The sequence below is a fragment of the Prinia subflava genome, chromosome 5 (genome assembly GCF_021018805.1).
Source record: "Prinia subflava isolate CZ2003 ecotype Zambia chromosome 5, Cam_Psub_1.2, whole genome shotgun sequence".
NCBI classification, from domain to species: Eukaryota; Metazoa; Chordata; class Aves; order Passeriformes; family Cisticolidae; genus Prinia; species Prinia subflava.
The window spans coordinates 18,521,024-18,534,643 of NC_086251.1; the positions used below are offsets into that span (position 1 = coordinate 18,521,024).

Consider the following 13,620-nt stretch of genomic DNA (forward strand, 5'->3'; position numbering starts at 1 on the left):
GCATACTGTTTTAATCAGACTTACATCCTCTAACCTGCTGCTACGGTGATAGCTTCATTACAGGGTCTGCCCTGTAATGGGATAAAGGAAGGGGATCATGTGCTGAGTCTGTCCAACAGTTAAGGAAGCCAAGGAACCATGGACCAGATTTGCTTTTCAGCACAAGTAAATCGTTCTGGTCAATTTGCGCCTTATTTGCTCTGCTCCGGTAGAACAGAATCTCTAGAATTCAAAGGGGTAAGGAGAAATGAAGGGCTCCTCCCAAACAGTGCTGTGAAGAAAAGCAGCCATACCTGGCAGAAAGATGGCTGCCCAGTTTCTTCTTGGCTTTCTTCACAAGATAGTTGCAGATTCCTGTCATCTGCTCCCTCATCCATCTTATATCCTCAGGGATATCTGGGAGCCATTCCAGCAACCTGTAAAGAGACAGAAGACAACCATTAGCTGAGCCACGCAAGGGAATATGATGAAAAGAACACCAATTTCAAAGTCTCTCTTACAGCTCAAAAATTTATCACCATTTTCTGGGGCAAGTTCTAGCACACAGCAATCTTCCTTTAAGCTGGAAGTAGTGACTGCAACTAAATGACATAGGGAGACAGGAAAAGTTTGGGGTTCTTGGTTTTTCTGATTTTGTGCGTTTGTTTGGTTTTTTTATTCATGTCTGGTAATTGTCAGGAGCTCCTTCCCCAGGAACACCAGCAGTGCAGAATTAGAGAGAATCCCACTCTCTGTCCATTCAAACACCACAGCTACATCGAATTCTTGTCTACAATGGGCAGAGCACCACTGAGGGACCAGGCCAAGGCTTACCTGACAGTGAAGGAAACTGCAGACTCCAGAGGCAGCATGTAGGGGACCATCATGGCCGTGGCCACACGCACAGGCAGCATGTTGCTGAGGCCAGTCAAGAAACTACTTCTTTCAGCACAAGCCTCCAGGAGAGCTGAAGGCAGAAGAAAACACTGTTGAATATCCTCAGGGGGACTCTCTTTTCTTGTCATACCTCAGAAGTTACTTAGCCTGAGGCAGCTACCTTCCACTTCTTAGGAAGTCTTGCTCAGGTTAGCAATTCCTTGAGCACAGCTAAAACCAGCAGCTTTCACCATTATCAGACTCTAAAGGAGGAGCAGCAAGACCCCCTTCTCTCCTTACCATGCTGTCCAATGAATCAGCCTCTCTCAATCCAGCCTCCACAGTATGAGCCACAATTTTATCTGAGACTCCCATTCCATCTAACCCTCAGCAGGTGTCATTTCAATCCCTGGGCAGGGCCAACCCCAGCTATAAACAATACCCACACGTCCCAGTAGCCTTCTGAGGCAGACCAGGCAGCACAGGAAGATTACCTGTGATCTCTGCCTTTGAATCATACCTTGGTTCAGTCTGGGAGGCAAGTGTTCAAAGATGTGCTCTTCAACAACAGCAAGGGCAGTGTTGTCCTCTAGTTGGTCCTCAGCTTCTGCTTCTTCCTCTTTCTTCTCCCCTGGAGGTGCTTCTATGGCAAGGAGAGGACGGGCAGGACTTGGACGATTAAGGAGACCTGAGAAGAGAAGTTATACTGTAAGGATGACACAAACCAGCTGCCCTGCCTGGCCTTTAGAATGTTAGTCCTTGCTTCACCCTAATTCCCCTCAGGCTGAGGCCTCTGTAGCTTACATCTGCTGTAATGCTTACCAAAAGGAGACACAAAGCTTGCTGGTTTAATTCTCCCCTTCCCCATGAGAAGTTCTCACATTTCCCCTTTAATTCCTCAGGGTGCTGTTTCGCAGAGTTTTGTTGCTATAATCTGCCAGTCACTCATCCTGCAGGCAAGGTCTCCCTCCCGCAGTGCAATCCCACTCATCCCGGTCTGCATCACTGTCCAAGGACACGAGGTGGCAGCAAGCGCACACCCAGCGCTGCCGCAGCGTCCGGCACCGGGCGCTGAGGGCAGCACCGCACACACCCAGCGGCACACGGGGAGCGCCCGGTGTCTGCAGGAGGCACCGCTATCCAGCAACTGTGTTGGCAACTGCACCTCTCCTTCCTCAAGAGCTGAAGCAGAATTATTAAGAGAATTCCACACCCTAGTATCTGAGGCAGTTCAGTTCTTCCCTTCCTCCTTTCACATGCACCATCAACTACGCTCAAAGCCAAGGCACCAAGCATGGCACAGAACAGGCCACTGAGTGCACCCTACAAATAGCCAGTTCCTCACCATTCTTCTTCAGGAAGTGCAGTGCATCTCGATAGCCCTGCTTGCACATATCCCGCAGCACCTGTGGGCAGAGGAAGGAGAGGTTCGTGTGGAAACTGGCTGACAAAATGCTGGCTTCTCCTGACTCCTGAGCTATCCCAAGAACTCTTCCCGCCAGCCTTGCTCAGGCTTTGAGCAGGAACGGGAGGTATAGCATCAATACATTTGCCATGGGAGTCACAGGACAATTTCAATTGGAAGGGACACCTAGAATCCTGCCTAAGTGTGGGCAGAGAGTTGCAGCTACCTCACTGCCCCATCTACAGCTGATGCTGCTACGGGCAGCCTTCAGGCAGTCACTCTGACAAGCAGCCCAGAATACTTCCCTGCAGATACCAGGACGGGCCACTGTGTTTGCAAATAAAGCCAGCTAAGACTACAGAGGGTGTGGGAAAAAACTTGCCCAAGTAATTCAGCACATGAATACATGTGTATTACATCCAAATGTCAGGGCTATCTGGCACTTGCATCTTCTCAGAAGTACACAAAGTTTGCAGTGCCACTTGCTACAGTGATGCAGTAGAAAGGCTTCATACTGGCAGCTCCATCCTTACCTTAAAACACTGAAGTGCACATTGGTTCTGATGGCCAATACAACTTTGTTTACAGTGAGCCTGATTTCCAGGCAAAGACTACTCTAGAGAGAGCAACATGTGAATACTTTCCAAGCAACTGCTACCACCTAAACTCCAGATGTTCAAGCAGAAAAAGAAGACAAACTCTCGTGCAGGTGCTCAAGCTTTAGCGAGGCACTGGGTTGATAAAGTCAAGATTAAAGACAAAGCACAAGATACAAAACTAACAGTGTCTGGAATCTTCTGCTGAAGTGCACACAGTACAGCCAGTGCCCAAGATCTGTGGTGGCCAAGAAACTCACCTGTGGCTCTGGGGGAAACAGGGCCTTTGAGAGGCGGTAGAGGTTGCGAAGGTTGAACTGGATGCTCGTATTGGTGACTCTCAGCTCATGCATGTTTGTGGAACTGTCCCGTGGGCAGATGTCGCTCTCTCCCGAGAACGGAGACACCGTGATTGTGTTCTTCAGCTCATATTGGGGCAAATTGTCAGAGATCCCTCCATCAACATATCTCTGAAATCAACACAAATGCAGCAATCTTCATTCTCATAATTGATCAAAGCAGCTTTTTTACTCCATGTCCCTTTTCCTGTTTATTCTAACAACTTGGGAAGAGAAAGGACTACATCCACCAGCACTGGAAGAGTAAAAACCAGAGATTGCACAGCTGCATTGTTTATAACAACTCCTTTTGCTATGTGCTTTTTCTTGGTTGAGTGTGCTGCTCACAAGTGTTCAGTAAGAAAGGCACATTCACTGGTGTGACTGCTGACTTACATCTCCTATGCAGTCTGACTGCTGTCCAATTAAATAATAATACACACCAACAACCACCTGCAGTGCAAATTAGCACTGATCTAAGCTGTCACACTGTGACACTGTGCCATTTTTCACTTGTGTTTAGAATGAATACGCTCAGACACAAGTCCCTTGTGGCAGAACGTTTGTTACCTATGAGTAAAACCAGTTAATTTGTTGCTGGCGGGCTTATCGAGCAGCAACCCCGACACATGCATACCCACTGGGAATCAACTTGCAGTGGTGTGGTAACAGAGCACAAGGGACTTGGGTTTTGCTCTTAACAAGCACCCTCTTATCAGAGAATGTTCTGTACTTCTGTACCATAAACACATTTGCGTTACCCTTGCAGGAAGGGCAACCCCAGTAGTATGTTCTCAAAACATTCGCTGAATACTCTAATTGCACAAGGAGCTGAGCAAGACAATCCCTATCACAGGTTTTGGCAGAGTAAGCAACATGTAAAAGATAAAAGGAAAAGGGTGTTGGTCAAGCCAAGAGAAGGAAGCTGAGGGTCTTTGCAGAGCAACAATTCCAGCTCTGTGAACCTCAGCTGCAGAAGAGTTCTGCTGATTTTGAATCCTGCAATTTGCTGCCTGGATCTACTTCCTTCCTACCCAAACACAAATGATGAAACAGGGGCTATGCAGCCCCACAAATGGCAGCTGTGTACATCTTTCAGCTCTCTGCTGCGTGAGAAGCTGAGCCAGTAGAGGCTAAACCCAGGCAGAGCACAGAAATGCTGACTGAAGGAGGAGGTGCTCCATTCTGCATCCTGCTTCGTCTTGTCTCACAGGCAGACTGACCACCAACACTGCTCTTTGCTGCTCAGTACCCAGGAGAACACCGGATGTGTTGCCTGCAGGGTGCTTTGCACTTTGTTCTCTCTTGCTCTGGATGGCAGACAGGACAGACACCTCAAGCAGCTTCTCTGAGCCTTGGGAACAGTTCACAGGCTCATGGGCTGAAAGCAATTCAATTCAGCTATAGCAAGCCAGCTGCCATTGAGGCAACAGAGTCAGGGCAGACTGCACAGCAGCTTGCCTTCTTGGGAGGCAAACTAAACCTCAGGGCTACCTTTGCATACAGCCTACAGCTTCATGGGAGATGGCCTGTGATTACAGCTGTAGGCTACAGCAGGCCAAACTCAGAGCACAGGACATTTTATCCTCATGGCAGCCCTTGATCACCAAACACTGTGTCAAGACAGGCAGCTAGAGACTCCTACACCACCTGAATTTGGACAGTGAAGGAAGTGGAAGGATAGGATAGATTAAACTCAAGGATAAGTACATCCTCTCAGAAACAGTAACGCAGCTTGCTCACAAGATGTTTTCTGATCACAGAGCTGCCAGCAATCAACTGAACCCTCTCCCCCTTCTAAAGTGGGCATCAGTGTTCCCTAAGCCTAAAGCAATCACAGCAAACTGCCACTGTCATCCTCTTCCCAAAGCTGCTCCACTGAGAGCCAGGTTAGGCACAGCTAGAGCTGGACACGTCTGCCTGACTCCCTGTGCAAGGATGAGATTCCAACATGCTGAGTGGGACAAGGACCGAGCAAAGCAGGCAGCATGCACTTTGTTTAAAGAAAAAGGAGGTAAGCTTTAGTGCTGGACAACACTAGTTTTGCAGTAAGGATGCAGAAGACACGTTTCCCTGAGGGTGGCAGCATGACTGCACAGATGCCATTAGAAAAAAGGCTCAACTACAGCAGAGCTGACAGGCAAGGCCTTCTGACTGCCTAGAAATCCAGGAGTACACGTGCACACCCCACTCTGGTTCACTGCTTCCAAGCAATGCTCATCAACATTCCTCAGTAAAGTTCAGCTGCCACTTCTTTGGATCTGCCTCCAGTAACCAAAGTGTAACCACTCTCCAGCCTCCTGCAAAGCCCAGAACAGCCCAAAGCCACAGGCTGGAGCCACCAGCTGCCTGCAGGTACGAGCAGCAGCAGCAGCTTTAGGGGATGGTTCATACACTGGGGTGCCCACTTCCATTCCCTTGTCATGTCCTCCATGCACAGGGCCCCTCACTCACATGATTTGACAATCAGCTTTGTGACCCTTGCCAGGGATTCATCTCACCCACATGCTGCAGACAATTCATAACTACAATGTGTGTTGACAGGTCAGTTACTGACTTTTCCATGTATCAATATTTAAGTTCTTGGGAGTTTTTTAATTCCACTGCCCATCTCCATCATCCACTCCATGAGGCTACCAGATCTCAGAGAAGTGAACACTTGAAAAAATTTAGGAGGAAGGTAAAATATGGATTTTGCACCTTGCACACACTAATACCGCCTTGAAAACTAGTCCTTGTGCCAGGCCTGTCAGTTTATCCTGTGGCAAATACAGTCACCACAGGCATGCTAGGAACCATGCATTCCTGTTTCAAAACCATTTCCCAAGACCATACCCAACGCAATTTAACCTCTTGCCTCATCGGCAATCCCCCTCCAGAGCCATGCTTTTCTGGGGAAGAGGTAGGAATTAAATTTCCCACGAGGAATCATCCCTCAGTGTGCCAGGGCAGCTGCACATTCCAGAAACCCTGATGTTGTACACTGTTTCGGAATTGTGAGATTTTTTCCTGATGCACACTGACCTCAGTTAGCCCCACAGAGATGTAAGGCAAGAGCCACTGCTGTGGTCCCACTAGCTGAAGGGAAAAAGCCCTGCCTGCAGCTGCTGAGCAAATGCCAAACCTTTACTGATTCTGTCACTTCCCTGAAGGGCTGGACAGTGACATCTGGACACTGGATATCTCCCCCAGGTCATTTCCCTGACCAACGTGCTTGCACAAGACAGAAACAGCCAAGCTGTGTATTATGCAGAAGCAAAACTGACCTCACTTTTAGGACACAGGTAGCAATCAGAACAGATTTGATGCTGTGCTCTGACAGACAGAGGTACTTTGGTCAGATCTCTTATGGTAAATCAGGGCACATATTTTATAGCAGTTCTCCCTCTCACTTTTAACTATAGGAGTCTGCAAAACCCCTGCCTTTTAACATATTAATTAACCTGTGTAGCACAAGGGAGGCCAAGCTCAGCCAGGAGGCCCTTAAAGCATGACTGCAATACCCAGAAATGCTGCAGCTCTGCACGGCTTTCATGTTTTCATTTCTAACATGCGAACACAAAGGGATAAATTGCTCTTGGACAGCCTTGGACACAATTTAAAGAAAGCTCTGGTGTGCAGCAGAACATTATTCTCAGAGAAAGGACAAGAACTCCATGGGAAAGACAGCCAGTATCCACACCATTAGTTAGAGCCACACAGAAAGTGTCAGACACATGGGAGAGGGACTACACTCGTGACTTTTATCCTGGGCCTAACTTCTTTCCACATGCAGACAGCTGGAGCCTCAGTGATAGAAAGTGTTGTACCATGCAGCCATGAGAACACTGCTGAGCCAGCCAGCCCTTCCCCAGACTGCTATATATATTACTAGATGTTCAATCCACTGGGCTTCAGGATGTTTATAGTCGACTGCAAGCAGCAGTGGAAAGGCGGCCTAGCCACTGCTGGAAGCTGTTCATTTGGGAATTTCTTGTGTCTCTTCAGATAAGCACTGCCAGCAGACACAATAACATTGTCAAAACCTACTCATTAGTATGCAATTTAATGAAGGACCATCTTAGAATCTTACTTACCACTCCACGCAAGGTTGGCGGTATCAGCCCACAGTAGACAGGGATAAAGGTGCTGCAGATACAGGCCTGAGGGAGAAAGAGATCCAGAATCCAAGAATCAGATCAAAGCTACTGAAACTATTACTGTTCTCAGAACACCACGCTGGCATATGTGACAATTACACTCCAGTTCTAAGGACATTTGGGGACCAAAGCAAAACAAAGCTGCATGCAGTTGCTGCCCAGCCCTCTGCAGTAAGAGTCCATTCACCTGGATCAGCTCCTCCTTGGAATTGAAGTCTGACAGGATCACATTTTCTCCATCAGAGACCCGTGTCAGGGAAATACCCAAACGTCCTGCTGCAACCTCGTGCGCGTTCTCTGGCAAAGTCTTGGACAGGAACATGCGAATGGTCTTCACCAGGTTGAAAGAGGGGTGGAGCGGGCCCAAGAACCTCTTCCGGGCTTCTTTTGACACCAGAATAATGCTGGCACCAGCCTCACCTGCAAGAAGAGAAAAACAAATGCACCATGAAATGCTACCAATCCCAGTCTTCTTTACAAAACTAGGCACAGAAAAGCCTCGTTCCCAGCTTTCCCCAGAGGTTTCTCCCCACTGGCTAATGCACAGCTCAAACCAAGAGGTTGTTTACAGGGCATGTTACAGAAGGCATGGAAGTTTGCTGTCTTGGCCCTCGCACACCCCCATCACAAAGAGCTACCCTCCTCTTACTTATGTTTTATGAACTCAAGGAAGATCATGTGCATCTGAGTAAGGCCTCACTCTTTTTCTTAAATCCTGTTGAACTGGCCAGTGCAGGGCTAGTGAAAACAAACTAAGAAAGAAAACAAGGCTGATACTTAAACAGCTTTGAGCTTATGGATAAATCCACTTCAGAACATATTTCACTAAAATATGTCTAGTAAGCATCTTTTTCCCCAACAGGAAAAACAATCATCAGCCAGTAAGCAAAAGTGCCAGAACAGGAAAGCTGGTGCTTTCCAGCTAAGTGATCCCAGCTCTGCTGTGAATGTCAGCCACATCTCAAATGATCAAGAGGAACTAATGCTCCATTAGGGAATCAGAGACCCATTAGGGAATCAGAGACATGGCTCCTCCTGCAGAGCCTCTGGTGTCGCATGCCTTCCATATCCAATTCCACAGCACTAAACTGGGCCCTGATGGCAAGCAGGACTTGTGAAGGAATGCTTGCTTTACCCTTTCACACAGTGACCCAGCTGGGTTTGAGAAAAGGAGACGTCCCAGCTGCACAAAAGGGAATGTATCTGCTAAGCCCATTATCTCAGTCACCAGGAGCTCCATCTGGCAAGCACACCAGAGCTCTCCAGTAGGAAAAGAAGGGATGGGAGGAAACAAGAATACAAAACTACAGCAACCAGCATGTTGCCCTTTGCATTCACTGACTGCTGCCTCCACACACATCCAGCCATGGTGAGATACAACAGTTCCTCTAAGTACCAACTAATCGCTGCATTCCAAGGAGTGTCAGGAACATACATGTTAGAAGAATGTGAGGGGAAGAATAGAGAAACCAGAGAAAAGAAACATGCTTTTACAAATGAAGAGTCCTCTCCAATCAAACTGAAGGTCATTTCCTGGGAAAGGACAAAAGACTACCAGTTCAAGCCAACTGAAGTCCTCATTTCGCTCTCCCACTCAATTTTTCAATTGCAAAAACAAGGCAGCAGAATGAAAGAACTCAAGTTAGACCCAGGTTAATAAATACAATGGAGATAAGAGCAACAACCCTCAATGCTATGTTGACACATCCCAATCTTTTGCAATACACGTGTGCCAGCAACATGTTTTCCATCAATGCAGCCTGGGAACGTGATTCTGGGCTGAGGAAACCCACCAACACCAGTAGCCCAAGCACGCAGAGAACTGGACCCTTGAACATGACCAGAGACTCTGAGGTCAGGATTTTAGGCACTGTGAGGTAGCAACTTAGCAGAAAAGCCGAAGTTCCCCCTCTGAAGCAATTTTTAGCCCTGTAATCCCAGTCTTCTGTCCTAAAGCAATGTTTAGCAGTCTAATTCTGATCTTACTTACTCAATTAGCAGTAAGCCATTGAGCCCAGCCTGTTCCAGATAGTAGCCACATGGTTCACCATTCTTCCAACATGAAAGAAGTCAGCTCCACAGACATACACTTAATAATCACTGAGACATTAGCACTCAAAAGGCTGCCTAAGACACGTTCATGTCTATCAAGAAGAGGAAAGACACACAAAGAAACTGCAATTGAGCAAAAAACGGAAGGGATCCCAGCCCAGCACCTTGGTCACACAACCCCATAAAGGAAAATCCTCTGCCCGAGTGCCTTGCAGGGAATTGTTGGCTTGGTTGAAACCCCCAGTGGGAGGGTGGGTGCTGTGCATACAGCTGAGGGGAGACTCCTGTGTGCAAAAGCCATGCTGGCTAGAGTGTGGCTTATCCAAGAGATGGTGCTTAGAGAACGATGCTTTCAGGCTTCTCAGTGTGCAGGAAGACTTGCCAGCAATACTGAAAACAACTGCAACTAAATGGAGCTTATGACTGTTTGAACAAAAATGTGAGCTGGAAGAGGGTTGGGCTTTTTTAAGGAAAACAGGAGAGCAAAGTTCTGACTATGCCAGGTAACAGCATTTGAGAGGGCCCCTGAGCTGCCTGCCCTATCAGTGTTTCATAACCAAGAGGGCAAAGTAAGATTATTGCTAATTAGCAAATTCATTCTTTGAATACTTTCTTGGTGTTTTTCGCTTTGGCTTCCTTTTCTACACGTGTGGATACATGCATACCCACAGGAACTTTGAGGCAATTCTGTTTAAAGACATCTGTGATTCTGTTGGACTCTCTGAACCACTTGCCCCAAAGCTGGATGTGGAATCTCTCTGTGGGAAGGCACGGGCACAGGGTGACCTGCAGTACCACCAGCTTTCTGGGAAATAAGGCCTGCTGAGGGATCAGCCAAAGAAGCCAGGTTTATGTAGCAAGATCCATGACAGATGACAAGTCCTCTTGGAAATATATTTGGGAGGAGAGAAAAGAAGTGACAGTGTTTTAATCCTGCTACTACCAGAAGTGCTATTCCAGGAAAACCAGCTCAAATTCTGCTTGCAGTCTGTTACAGGGAGCAGCTGAATTAGAGGCAGTCAAGAGACAACTCCTACAGGGGTCAGCCAAAAGCTCTCAATTATTTCTAGGACTAGTCCAGTGCCAAATGCAGCCCTTAGGAAAGGTTCTTGTTGTTTTTTATGGATCTAGTGATTCAGGACACAGAGTCATGTGAAAAAGCTGAATTAATGTTTCCTTATTGAGGTACATACCACGGGGCAGAGACAATCCCTAATAGTTAGCAGTGTTTGCTGAGAAAACATTTCATTCTTCTCACACCAACCAATTAATTCAACATCTTTCCCTATATAGATTTACTAAGCCAATATTCCTCAAAGATGTTGCACTAATACGTGCAGAATATTTCATTTTCATTAGAAAACCCACATTCCTCTTTACCCCCACCCCCATCACTGCCCCACTGGGTGTTGTTATGCATAAACCCAAGTACTGCAGGGCTATTGTCCTTACCTGAATTTCAGCTGTGATGACGCAAAGGAGCATCACACAGTTGTGTCCTGAGACACCCTAACATGTCCCTTGCCAGAAAAGGGGGGGCAGCTGCTCCCCCTCTGCTGATTTGTCATCTGCAGAGGCTACAAGGGGCAAGACAGTGGCACCCATAGGAAAAACCTGAAGGCAGCTGCTAGCTCACATTTCGTTTTTAAGCTACATCAATTCAGCTTCACATTAGCTTATTGACATAGGGTTAGACTGTTCCCTTTAATAACTGACTTTCATCTCTATCAGCCATGCTCAATTCCAAAATAACCCAGTAACTAAGTCTGCACTGCCTGGCATCCCCTCCACTCTAACCTGAAAAGCATCAAACAGCACATTCTGTTTATAACTGTAAACAAAGACCCCAGCAGAGCAGCCTGCTGTTACTCTGCCTCTGGAACAGCAGAGCTGACAATGGATCACCTAAAACTGATGTTAGCCAGGCAGCTGGGAGGACTCCTGAATGCTGCCAAGGGCTCTGGGATGAAGCAGAAAGGCTGCTCCAAACCTGTGCAGTGCATGAGGACGAGGACCATCGCCAAGCTCAAACACTGCACGACAGCAGGGGTGACAATGGGGGACAAGGGCCTCTTCAGACCTGCAGTAACAGGTCTGCAGGGGCGCCACAATGGTCTCCTGTTAAACCACACTACACCATATTGGTATCTATTTGCCAGCCAGTAAAATGACAGATGACCCATGAAGTATTTCAAATGGAAAAAAGTGTCTAAGACACGGACAAAAATAGGAGCAGAACAAGATAAATAGGGGAAAGGGCATTCTGCATATTCAGTCCAACAGCTCACCCACAACACTGCAGCTCCCTCTGGGACAGTGCAATGTCAGCACAAAGATCACCTGTGCCAGGGACATTCCCTCTCCCTGCCTAATGCAACAGTAAACAGGATACAAACTTAAAGGAAAAGTTCTCCAAGGGGGATGGAGAGCAGAGGATGACACAGAGAGCTGCTGGATGTAGGGACAGCACTCTGTCCCTGCTGGCAGGAGGCACAGAGAGGTCACACCTCAGACAGCAGACGCCATAACTTGCCTGGACCAGAGGGGCAGGCAGGAAACTGCAGATCCTCCCTAAACCTGCTTTTCATTCAACACCAACAAATGGACTCCTTCCTACACATCAGCAACACTCCTCCCTCCTCATTCCCATTCCCCGGCTAAGGCTCCAGACCGGCCCAACACACCAACAGCTTTGAAAGGAAGCCAACTAGCAGAAGGAAGCACAGGTACTTCTGCTGTTTTCCCAGGCCCTTGACAGCCCTATGCCTTGTTAGTTTGGGATCCCATGACAAGCTATTTTGACTGTAAGATTTTCAGGACAGGAGTTCTGCTAGCCCTGTGTACTATAACCAGGGACCTCATTCTAGAACTCCTTAAATTCTGCTCAGCTCTCTGTTCCAGGGAGGTTTATTGCTGTGATACTCAGCACGGATGTCCCTTTTAAGAGGCCCTAGCTAAAATCTTCAGAGTTTGCTTTCAATGCAGCTGGTTACTGAGCACTGCTGGAATTGTAATTATCCCACTGGTAGATCCCAGTCTGGATGTGAATTTAGGAATAGGATGAGTCAGAAGGAATTTATTAGCATGATCTTCCCCAACATTAATTCATCTCGGTTGCCACCTCTTGCTATTTCAGCTGTTCTGTGCCACATACATGGGAGAGCTAAAAGTCAGTCTCTGACAATGAGCAGAGGTTTCAGGAGAGCTCTTCCATCTTCTTCCAAGGCACAAATCCTCAAGCTGCTCCACCTCAGCATGCACAGCTCCTGCATTTGCCTCTTTTCTAAGTACTGAGAATAAGCAATGGACATGGCTTTCCTGCCTGGCCTCTCCCAGCACATGATATAGTGCTAATTATAACACAGTCCTGTCAGCAGCCCTAAAGAAACCCACAGAGCTGTAAACAAAGAGGCACCAAAACAAAAGTTTTCAAACTGACATCTAGAAAATAATTAACAGGGAGCTTTACTGGATGTTTCTTCATGGGTAGCTCAGATCATCAGAAAGTGCCTGTTTGTTCATCCCAAGGAGCAGTGCACAGCAATGTGCCAGTGACCCAAGGACAACCCCAATTCTTGTGGGCAATGACCTCAGTTTGTGAAAGATCCCACCGCTTGGGTCAGCTTCTGTTCCACTTTCCACACTCAGGCTGAAGCAACCTGATTTCCACTTATTGTCCCAAGAGAGCAAAAACCAGCCAATGTTTCAGCCAAGCTGAGCAAAGGCCAGCTTGTTCTGAATGGGAACCTGACCTAAGATGTTCTCTGATGGTCCATCAGAGAGGCTGAAGAATGTCAAAGGGGGCCCCAAAGACAAATCCATGCCAGCAGGAAATAAAGAGAAATGGCTTACAGCCTGCCCTTATAAGACATGTTCAGGTGATAGATGTACCCCACTGCTGTTGACAGCTCTTTAATTTCGATCTGAAATCCTGGACAGGCACCTAAAAGCACTGGCTGTGGAAAGACTATCCCTCACTGGCCAGAAGTTCCAGTAGTGTAAAACTGACACTATTTGACACAAATAAAAACCACCCATTTTTAAACATTTGAGGCTGAGGCATGGCAGGTAGCAGTGAAGGCTTTAAAAGCACCAACTTCTCACATCTGTGCATATCTTCCTGTAAGCCAGTTCAGTTGAGAAACACCATGTACCAGAACAAGCTGCTCTTCTGGGACTTCCCTAATGTTTGTTTTTCTGATGTATATTTTTTACTTTATTTAAGGTCTTCACTC

At 47.2% G+C, this 13,620-nt stretch overlaps 1 protein-coding gene across 1 annotated transcript in view; it reads right to left on the reverse strand.

The window, feature by feature from the left end:
* PNPLA2 (patatin like phospholipase domain containing 2) overlaps positions 1–13,620 on the reverse strand; it is a 30,080-nt gene that overhangs the window by 5,869 nt on the left and 10,591 nt on the right. The window contains exons 2-8 of the mRNA XM_063398252.1: positions 7,521–7,753; positions 7,271–7,336; positions 3,117–3,326; positions 2,201–2,261; positions 1,376–1,543; positions 814–946; positions 294–416 (exon numbers count right to left, since the gene is read on the reverse strand). Coding sequence (XP_063254322.1) covers positions 294–416; positions 814–946; positions 1,376–1,543; positions 2,201–2,261; positions 3,117–3,326; positions 7,271–7,336; positions 7,521–7,753 — 994 coding nt within the window. The remainder of the gene's footprint in view (positions 1–293; positions 417–813; positions 947–1,375; positions 1,544–2,200; positions 2,262–3,116; positions 3,327–7,270; positions 7,337–7,520; positions 7,754–13,620) is intronic.